Genomic DNA, 11,393 nt, shown 5'->3' on the forward strand with positions numbered 1-11,393 from the left:
ATTTGGACTCGAAGCGCTTGAGAAACTGGGTTTTCTCACACGGTATCGTGAAAATGAATCCAGATTTTTCAGCTTACCGTAGTAGCTATGACCGTTGAGGAGTCTCAGGGATGTTTCCTCTCTGGCTGGTTCTAGATTCCGAATATTATTCGTAGGCTTGCTCTGCGCTGACCGTAGTCCTCTCGTCTAGTTTCACCGTAGTGGAACGTTGAATGTGCTGCAGGGCTTCGTAGTAGCAAAGATTCGCACTGGGTCCGTTGATCCTTCGATCTTCAATGATGCGCGTACGCCGAAATCGTAATTTCGTTTGCACTGAAGTGAATAGATCCTGGCAGGATCGCCAAAAATGTCGTGTAAAATTAAGGTAAAAATAAGGAACTTGTTAATTTCCGAAAAGGAGATTAAGTTCTTTTTATTTTTTTACTCAATTTATACAATTTTTTCGGTTCGCGATGATACACTTTCGATACTTGGATTAGTTAAGAATTTATATTCTTCCATTCGTTGGAGTGGGAGAAGGTTTTGTTTATACTTAGTGTAAAATTCGGAGAACGGCTGGAGTGATCGAATGCCACTCAGGCGGCTGAGAATGGGTGCTGACCGGACGGTCACACGCGATAAGGCGTTCGGAATTTCGGTTTGTTATATACAGTTGCTCGAATTTCGTCTGTGACACCCGCTACCCCCAGGCGCGGCCATGATATGCTATGCGGCCGACACCCTAATCCTGGTCGAGGGTCGTGGCTGGCACGAGACGCTGCGCATTGGCGAAATCGCAACGGCCTGTGCGACCCAATCCGTGAACAAACTGGGCCTGAGAGTCTCCCCTGCGAAGTCGGAACCTGGTTCTTTGACAGGAAGAGGCGCGGGACACCACCGCCCGGCCATGCATAAACATGGCAGGTGAAACCGTCCGGGTGGGATCACAGATGAAGTATCTGGGACTCACCATCGACAGCCAGTGGACGTTCGAGCCGCACTTCGACTCCCTGATTCCGAAGGTGTCAGCGGCTGTCAATGGCTTGTGCGGCCTGCTGCCGAATATCGGCGGGGCGGGAGTTGCAGTGCACCGACTATACGAGGGCGTCGTTCGGTCTCGAGTGATGTACGGGGCCCCGGTATGGGCGGACGATTTTATGGCGAATCGTCGCAACATCCTGCTCCTCAGGAGGCTGCACAGGGTAAACGGCATCAGAATCATTAGGGGATACCGGACGGTGTCCCACGCGTCAGCGACCGCTGTAGCCGCGCCCTCCTTCCCCCGTGGGAGCTTCGGGCGCTGGAGCTCAAAAGGAGATACGCCCGCTGGAGACTATGGGATACGGGCGAAGATTTGACCGAGCAGGCGGCCCCAAACGAGCTAGGACGCCGAGGAAGACGCGTGGAACCATTGGCGATCCCAGTTGATCAACGAGGGAGGCGAACATCGAGGCGCGGAGGCGGTCCTACCAAACGGGGAGACATGGAGAAGCCGCCACGGCCGCCCGCTCACATACAGGATGACCCAGGTGCTCACTGGACGCGGCGTGTTCTGCGAGTACCTGAGAAAAATCGGACGGGGGACAACGGACATTTGTAACCACTGCGGAGAGGGCAGGGGGACAGTGCAGCACACGCTGGAGCTCTGTCCGGCGTGGGAGCTGCCCCGCTACACTCTGCGACACGCCATAGGAGAAAGATTGATCCCCTCAGCGATTATAGAAGCGATGTTGAGAGGGTCACAGGAATACGAGCCTCTTCGAGGCTCACGAGGAATACGTCCGCCTCTTCTGCGAGCGAGTTATACTCGCGGAGGAGCGAGCAAAAAGGGAAAGAAAGTGTGGCGGATGAAAAGAGAGTTGGTGCGTTTCGTCCCGGGACTACCGGCGGACTCGTCAGTAAGGCTATACCCAGTAGTCCCTGCCTTAGACGTAGAGGGAGTCTCGCTAGGTGCGGTATTTGTGTCCTGACACCGTATATTCGACCGTTAGCGAGATAGACAGACTCATTGTCGTCGTAGCCCTCTAGTGTTGGCGGTTGGTACCCGCGGATCGCCAGGGAGGTGTTGCGCCGCGTTGATGCCTCGACCTGTCGGCGTCGTATTGATACCAATCCGCCACACAGCGTCCCCCTAGCGCTATAGCGTGACCCCAAAGCTATATAGCGCGATACAAGTTAGAGGGAATGGCCCGTCGTCGATGATCGAAGGCTGATCGTCGTGGGGACGAGATGGTTGTCTCTTTCTCTGACGTGCTGCTGGAGGTGATGCCCATGAACTATTGCAATGGCTACATCACTTCCTGGCTTGGTCGTCGTCTCATATCCAGTCACCTGCTTGGCGTGTTCGTCGTCGGCGGTTGGCTCCTTCTCTGACTCCTTCTCCAAAGGTGCGTGTTCGTTGTCGGTGATCACCAATGTGGCGGATGAAAAGAGCGTTTTGCGTTTCGTCCCGGGACTACCGGTGAACTCGTCAGTAAGGCTATGCCCGGTAGTCCCTGCCTTAGACGTAGAGGTAGTCTCGCTAGGTACGGTATTTGTATCAATCGTCCGTATATTCGACCGCTAGCGAGATAGACAGACTCGTTGTCGTCATATCCCTCTAGTGTTGGCGGTTGCTACCCGCGCTTGCTATCGCCAGGGAGGTGTTGCGCCGCGTTGATGCCTCGACCTGTCGGCGTCCTATTGACTCTCACCCTTGTAGGATAAGTCGATGTAGGAGGGTGGCAGTCAGGCGACCTAGAGCCGCTCCATCGCCGTCCCAACGGACCACGACTAGAAGGAGCGATAGCACTAGGGGCAATGACCTCCCGTAACGCCAAATTCAATAATCAGGAATTAGTAGGACTGGCACGAACAAGAAGACACGAGAAGGGGGTGCAAGAGAAGTTAATTCATAAGAGGTTCCTGGAGCACTCCTGTCATACGCGTAGGATAGTCATCGTGGAGTTTTAGTCGGTAGGAGTCCGACACTACTCTGCTGTTACGTACAAAAAAAAAGTTTGTACTTTTACTTGGTCTAGTTTTAATTGTTTTATACTATAGTTTTCATTTCCCGTCGTGTTGTTCAGTAGTTCAATGACAGGGTCTATTATTTGGGCATATATGTAAAGTGGTGGTGGTTTGACGATGTGGGTTATTGGTTTTTCGGCTGGGTCTGTTTCTTTTTCTTCTAGCAGTGCGTTGAAGGAATTTCGGAAAGTAATTTCTTATAGCCATTGTTGCTTTCCTGCTTGTATAGCTTTCCTAACGTTTGTGCTTGGTGTTATTTTACGTTTTTTGTTGTAAATTGCCACCTTCCAGCTTTCATCCTGCTGGGTTAATTCGTTGTTGATTTTATTCTCGTCATTATTTTGTAATGTTTCCATTTCTATTTCCTTTATAGCTGAGCACTCCTGATCTTCGTTTAGTGATCCACTTACATTTGTTATATTTGTAGCTTTGTTTATGAAATATGTTTCGCCTTTGCTTGTTATTCTTATTGGCGGTATTTGCTGTTGCATTTTGGATTTTCCACCATTTGGCGATAGGTGTTGTCGTTAGTCACTTTATTTTTCCCACTTGCCACACTTTCAATGAGGCTCTGTTTCATACGTCCGTTTAGCTTGGCTGCTCGGGCAGAACTGAGACAAGGAAGTTGTATACAACTTAGACTTTGGAAGAAAGCGCATACTGTTATCCCGTTTGTCGTGGATTCGTTATTGAACCTAGGATCATTGTCATTAGCTTCTCGAGTATCTACTTATCACTGTTACTTGTCGGATTATGTAATAATCATATTTGCACTAGTAAATATCTCCTCTATTGCATAACAATAATGTCTAATCCAAATGAAGATTCGTTTCGCGCCCCTAATCCTAATTATAATGTGAACCCGACATATATTTACATTCTATGTCTAACATTATCAAATGGTTTCATATCTTTCTTCACTTTTAAATTTTCCATTATCTCCTGCATTAGAGCTCTTCATAAAAGATATAACCATTGCAGTTTAATCACTCAAAATTATTACAAAAAGGAATACAGAGCTTAGTAAACAACGCATTTGAACTCATAATCTATTGGTTAAAGGCAATAAATGTGAAGATGTAGTAATTCTTATTTTAATTTGGTTTAATTTAATTAATCTTTTTATTAGAGGAGGACACGTCTATATTTCAGATTTATCCTTAAAACTGACCGTTACTGACCAAACAAAATGAAAAGAAAATCGCCATTCACTCACTGTTACGTCGCGTGAAAGGGTCCGTGCGATGTCCTTCATTGTCTGACCGTCAAAGGCCCACGCACCGTTATACATATCCTCAATAAACCTAAGGAACTACCATAAACAGAATCTTTTTAACGGAATCTTTAATCCTGCAAATATTTTCTGTTTATAGCTGGTCCCTAAAACAATCCTTAGGTTTATTATTCGCTCGAAGAAAGCACGGAGAAAGCAGGTAATTACCTAACGGGAAAAGCGAATATTTATCTAACGGAAAAGCAGGTTTTTCCCATAAACAATGACACTCACGAGCTACGTTGGCAGGAGACTTACTCCTCCTATCTTCATTTGTTAACGTTGGATATAATCAACGGGCATCGTGGATCGTTACCGTCACTTCCCTAACGAAAAGTGTGAACAAAGAATCCGCATGTTTAGTTCAAAAGGCACACCCACGCCGAGCTTTCCTCCGTGATAATACGAGAACGAACTTCACTTGATCTTTAGACTTGTTCTCTGGACTACAGAACAATCACCACGTCTCTAGACTGGTTCCATAGCAACAGTCTAAGTCAATCACAAACAGTTCGAGTAACACTAACAGGCAAAGCTCAGAAGTAACAATCAGTCATCACAGTTGCCAAGTCGAAGACAGTCAATCGACAGAAGTTACATCATCACAGTCGCCAACACGAAACGAGTCTCAGGTCGTACTTATTCGTAGTTTGGCAGTCAATATATGCACAATTGTATCAAATATTGAAGTTATTGGATTGTTGAAAATATAACCTATTAATATCAGCGTTATACTAATTCAACCACCCCTATTGTCTTAATCGAAATAAGGGATCGATCGATTCATGGCGTCGATTATTCCAATCGTAACGGGAATTTACGACTCCCGTTGGGGCACTTCGCGTCTCTCCGCGAAAGGTCGAAAATTCACTCATACTAAATAAATGGTTGCCATGTTCCTCTCTTATTCATATTACAATCCATTCCTATCAAAAAGAAACGTTTATAATACATTAATTTTTGCACTCACAGACAATATACACGCACTCATTTCTTGTAATAATCCAACAGAGACAAATCATATTTTTTTAATTTCAATTATGCTTTAAATTAATGACCTATTGCTAAGAAATTGACAAATGTTTTGAAAGAAAATAATCAACAAATATTGTTCATTTGGTATGTCGCCAAAACAATTTTTTGGCCTGTTTTCCATTTCTGAGCTGTTATTTTCAAAACTCAGACCATCTTTTGTCTCACAGTTCGCTGTGGAGTGCCGAAGCGTGCAGACGTGCCTCTAGTGCCCAGCGTAGTTCGAAAACAACACGTGCGACCTTGCTTTTATTCCTCTGAACCTCTCGATGCATTCGGTTTGAACACTCAAATGATGTTGACCGCCCTTCGCTTTTTTCCATTGCCTTCCCTGGGAGACGATCCCCATCACGCTCGGATCTCGCAACAGTTCGCGCCTATAATCACGTATGCCGCCTTCTTTGTGTAGATAAAATAACGAATCGAAGACGAATCAATGTTTCTAGAACTCGCTGTTTGAAGACAACTATGCGCCCATCGCCACACTGTGTATATTTCACCGGTCATGTAAGACGATCCAGTTCGCTGTGGAGTGCCGAAGCGTGCAGACGTGTCTCTAGTGCCCAGTGTAGTCCGAAAACAATACGTGTCGCCCAACCATCGAAAGTGTACACAGCCAAGTGTCCTACCCTTTAGGGAGAAGAAAATTCCACGCACCTAACCCCAACCCGAATACTAGCCTCATAGCTTCACGACTAGTTATTCATTTCGAATTAACTAGCTCGATGATGGCCCAGCAATCGCGACCAGGCTCTCCGGAGCAGACTCGCAACTACCCCGCGCTACCTTCCCCGTGGCAGAAGTGTAGCAGAACTCTCCGCACCAACGACGCTAATATTACAAAGAAACGGAAAATAGAAACAGCAAAACCATACACAATCGATACCCGAAACAAACAATCAACGATACAAATAAACACCCACAACAGGTTCGCCGTATTGCAATCCACTAACGACGCCATGGAAATCGCAGACCCGCCGCCAAACCCACCAGCACAGAGAATCCCCCCTCCCCCACCAATATTTGTGGATGACGTCATCGACATACAAACAATGATCAAGTCCTTAGAGAGATATATCTCCAAGGAGGACTACAACTTAAAGATAAATAACAATAAAGTAAAAACACTGCCGAGGAACCCAGAAGCTTACAGAAAACTCACCAAGATACTTAGGACCCTGAACGTCAACTTCCACACCTATCAACTGAAACAGAAAAGGCCTTTCCGGGTGGTCCTACGAAACATCCACCACTCAGCAGACATAGGCAAACTCAAATACGAATTCTCAAAACTAGACCACGAAGTCATCAACATAAGTAATATAAGGCATAGAATCTCGAAAGACCCGTTATTCATAGATATAAAACAAAAGCCTAACAATAAGGAAATCTACAACATCAGTCGCCTAATGAACGCGATAGTAAAGATCGAACCACCGCTCGTGAAAAAAGAAATAGTGCAGTGCAAAAGGTGCCAAAGGTACGGTCATACGCAGAAATACTGCAACCATACTTTCCGCTGCGTTAAATGCGCAGGCTCTCACTCCACTGACCAGTGCGCCAAATCACCGGAAACCCCAGCGAAATGCATCCACTGCCAAGGGGACCACCCTGCCAACTACAAAGGCTGCCCAGCATATAAAACACTATACACGAACAGGTACCCTAAGCTCAGAGCAAAAGAGGTATCCAACCAAACACCCAGCCCGCCGAAATTCACGACTACCCCAACCCCCTCAACCAACCAAACACCCAGTCCTACCAAATTCATCTCCACCTCAACCTCCTATGCCCAAGCAGTACAAGGCATCCAAAATAACCCGAACAGCCAAAGGAACCTTCCCCAAAACAGTGTCCCCAACCCACCAAACACAGACAACTCCTCAAGGCTTGAAAAGCTAATAGAGAAACAATCGGAGCAAATAAATCACTTGCTATCGCTACTAACACTCATCGTGGAAAAATTAGCACGCCCCGACACAAAATAAAACCAAGGCGCATAGCACTCTGGAACGCCGAGGGTCTAGCGCAACACAAACTTGAACTAGAACTCTTCTTAAAACACCAGCAAATCGACGTAATGCTCGTATCTGAAACCCACTTCACCGACAAGAGCTACCTGAAAATAAATGGTTACAAATTCTACCATACCCAACACCCCACCGGAAAGGCCCACGGTGGCACCGGAATAATAATCAAAGCAAGTATTAAGCACTACGAACTCCCATCATTCCAGAAAGACTACCTCCAAGCAACAAACGTAGCAATAGAAGACTGTCATGGTACAATCACTACTTCAGCAGTATACTGCCCTCCCAGACACTCCATCGCCATAGAAGACTTTGATAACTTCCTGGACAGCCTGGGCAATAGATTCATAGCTGGAGGAGACTATAACGCCAAGCACATCTAATGGGGCAGCAACAACCTCAACTACCTCACCACACAAGAACCCACATACTGGCCCACTGACACCAACAAAATACCCGACCTTCTTGACTTCTTCGTAACTAAAAGTTTCTCATCAAGACACGTCCAAATCAACTCCTCGGCTGATCTCTCCTCTGATCATTCCCCCGTGATAGCAACAGTCAGTTCAACAATCATCGAGAATACACCTAATGGCTCCATTCACAACCAACACCACAACTGACCGCTCTTTAGAGAAGTCTTTACACACTCAACTTCAGCCTTAACTCCACTAAAAACAAAGGAAGAAATCAAAGCAGCCACGGAATACTTAAACACGAGCATAATAAACGCAATCCGTCTCTCCACACCGACAAAGACGTCTATCAGCAAACAAGAATATCCCCAATACATACTAAAAAAAATAGCAGAAAAACGTAGACTAAGAAGAGTATGGCAGACCCATAGAAGAACACCGGATGACAAACGCAAACTAAACAACGCAACTAGAAAGCTATCCAAAACCATAAAAAATTATAAAAACAACTGTTTCCAAAAATACCTCGCCAGCTTATCCCCCACAGCCGACTCCAACTACTCACTATGGAAGGCCTCCACACCTACCACACGCCCCCCACAAATAATCCCACCTATCCGCTGTCCGCAAGGTGGATGGGCGCGAAGCCCTATAGAAAAAGCCGCCCTGTTTGCTAGATACATGTCCGAAGTATTCAAACCCCATTCTCCCAAAGCTGCCGCGGACGTTACTGAATAATTGCACACCCCCTTCCAAATTTCCCCTCCTATCGAACCCTTCACTTCTGCAGAGACTATAGAAACAATCAGTCGCCTAAACCCCTAGAAAGGAGGAGGACATTGCCTAATAGGCAATAAAGCAATCAATGAACTTCCCATAAAAGGGACTCATCACATCGATTTTTAATGCTATCTTTCGCCTTGAACACTATCCTAAGGCCTGAAAAATCTCATTGATTACCCTCATCCCTAAACCCGGTAAACCGATATACGAATCCAGCTCCTATCGCCCAATCAGTCTTTTACCTACCCTGTCCAAACTATTCGAGAAGATGCTCACGAACCGATTCCTTCCGAAGGCACAGGGCATTGGCAGCCGCTGACACCTTCGGGATCAGTGAGTCGAAGTGCGGCTCGAACGTCCACTGGCTGTCGATGGTGAGTCCCAGATACTTCATCTGTGATCCCACCCGGACGGTTTCACCTGCCATGTTTATGCATGGCCGGGCGGTGGTGTCCCGCGCCTCTTCCTGTCAAAGAACCAGGTTCCGACTTCGCAGGGGAGACTCTCAGGCCCAGTTCGTTCACGGCACGGGTCGCACTGGCCGTTGCGATTTCGCCAATGCGCAGCGTCTCGTGCCAGCCACGACCCTCGACCAGGATTAGGGTGTCGTCCGCATAGCATATCATGGCCGCGCCTGGGGGTAGCGGGCATCGCAGTACCTCGTCGTACGCAACGTTCCATAGTATGGGGCCCAGCACCGAGCCCTGCGGGACGCCACGCTCGACGGATCGCTTTTCCTCTCCTTCCTTACTTGTGTAACACACTCACCTGTCGTCGAGGTAGGCTCGGATCAATCGGACGAGGTAGCTGGGAACCTCGAAGTGGGCCGTCACTATCCTGTCCCATGGCATGGTGTTGAACGCGTTGGCGATGTCCAGGGAAACCGCCAGCGCCACGCCTTTCCGGGAGACCATGTCCTCCGCAATCGCTCGTACGCGTCTGACCGCGTCAATCGTTGAGCGCCCCTTCCGGAAGCCGTACTGGCTTTCGTGTAAACCTGGCACTTGGCCCGCTATGTGTCGTTCCAAGCGGGCGGCGACTACCCTCTCGAGTAGTTTGCCGACCTCGTCCAGTAGGCATATCGGCCGGTACGCTGACGGCGAGGTCGTCGGTCGGCCCTCTTTATGGAGCAGGACCAGTCTCGCCGTCCGCCACGCCCGGAGGTAGACTCCCTCCCTCAGGCATCTTGTGAAGAGGTGCCGGAGTCTGGGGGCCGTGACCCCCATCACTTCCCCCTAGATCCGGCCAGGGATTCCGTCCGGGCCCGGTGCCACGTTGCGAGAGGTCATTCTTCTGGTTGCCTCCCATATCTCCTCCTCCGTGACTTCCCAGTCGTCCCTCCATTCCAGCGGTCGTGTCGTTTCCCGTGGCCGTTCCGCCGCTCTGTTTTCTTGTGGGGGAAAGAGCGTTCCGGTGATCCGCGTCAGCAGCGCAGGTTCCATTTCTCTGTCTGTCTCGACCAGTTCGGACCAGGCACGGTCCTTCGCTTTTTTAATTTCCCTTTGTAGCGAGCGCCGTAGCGCGCGGTACGTCCGGTAGCGCAAGGAGACTTCTTCTTCGTCGCGTCGTCGCCAGCGGCGGGCCCTTAGGTACTGTCTTCGGGACCGGACACATCTCGTCCTCAGTTCCGCGATGCCGGGGTTCCACCAGTAAACTGCTCTGCTTCGCACCGTGCCCGGTGTGGCTCGTGGCACGGATGCGTCGCAGATTGCTGTTATGGCTTGGCGGAGGTTCTCGGCCTCCTCTTCCACGTCTGCTTCGGTCGTCGTTGTCGAGGCCTCCCAGCTCCAAGCTGTTGCTATAGCAGCCGCCCGGAGTAGATCTACATTCTTCTCCTTTATTTTCCATCTGGGTGGTGGGCGCGCGTGCCTCCCCCTCGGCGGGCCGCGCCCGTCGTTTGTCGTCGGCATTCCAGGTCCAGGTGCGTCCACCTCCAAATCCGATTGAATAACTACAATTGTTTAATTACAGCTATAGTAGACTCTAGGTTACAATGTTGCGGGATTATCCAAAATTCCAAAGGCTCCGGTGTTCTTTCATCTCCGACATATATATTAGGCAGTTTTCCTTGTTTAGTGCCTGTTTATTGTTCAGTTCTTGTTTAGTGTTTGTATTACTTATGTCGATTGATTTTAAGTGCCTTTTACTTTTTTACTTTTTGCTTTTTGTTTTTTTACTATTTACATTTTGCTTTTTACTTTTTACTTTTTCTTATTATAAGCAAACGAGGAGGACATACCTGCTTCTGCAAAGTAGAAAAATAAGGTTGACACTTGCATAGACTTGGCGTTGCAGGATTGATATCTATGATAATAAAATGAGAATGAATCAAGTGGGTATATCAGTAGCGAGGAAGCCGGGTACTTACTGCTTACTGTTCATAAGAGATTGTAAGAAATTATTAGGAGTTAACGTGTGGGGTCATAATACCGGTAATTAGAGATGAGATACCGAGGGATGTGAGATGGCGCGCCGTTTGTAGACAATGACGGAGGAGAGGGATATGTCACGCGCAGCCGAGTGGTGAGGCGAATCGCGTAAGTACCTTTTCGTATGTTTCTTCATTGGATACAATGAACGAAGGAGGATTAAAATAGAGAATAGACGCACTGTCACGCGTCGATATGGCCGATGCAAGTTAGTAAAAGTTGTCAACAATTATCAAGTGGTAATCGGGAAATTATCAATTGGTAATTGGTAATTGTTGCAGTATACGATCACACACGACGCGGCACATTTATTTGTTAGATGTTTGCACTCGTAGGGCCGCGATACTTTACGGTCGCGCGATGCGTAATACTTAATTAAGACATGCACGTGGGAGGCATTTGATGCCACCTTGCCCGTTGGAACACTAGGAAGCACGCGCTA

General features: G+C 47.8%; 1 protein-coding gene across 1 annotated transcript; it reads left to right on the forward strand.

Moving 5' to 3' along the window:
* The first annotated feature begins 896 nt into the window (after nt 1-896).
* Nucleotides 897-1,337, forward strand: LOC117242544. The gene has a single exon (XM_033509323.1). It carries the CDS (start codon nt 897-899, stop codon nt 1,335-1,337), a length of 441 nt encoding a protein of 146 aa, XP_033365214.1.
* Nucleotides 1,338-11,393: the final 10,056 nt, after the last annotated feature.

Source organism: Bombus vosnesenskii, unplaced genomic scaffold, assembly GCF_011952255.1.
Source record: "Bombus vosnesenskii isolate JDL3184/JDL3185 unplaced genomic scaffold, Bvos_JDL3184-5_v1.1 scf7180000013265, whole genome shotgun sequence".
Classification (NCBI taxonomy): Eukaryota; Metazoa; Arthropoda; class Insecta; order Hymenoptera; family Apidae; genus Bombus; species Bombus vosnesenskii.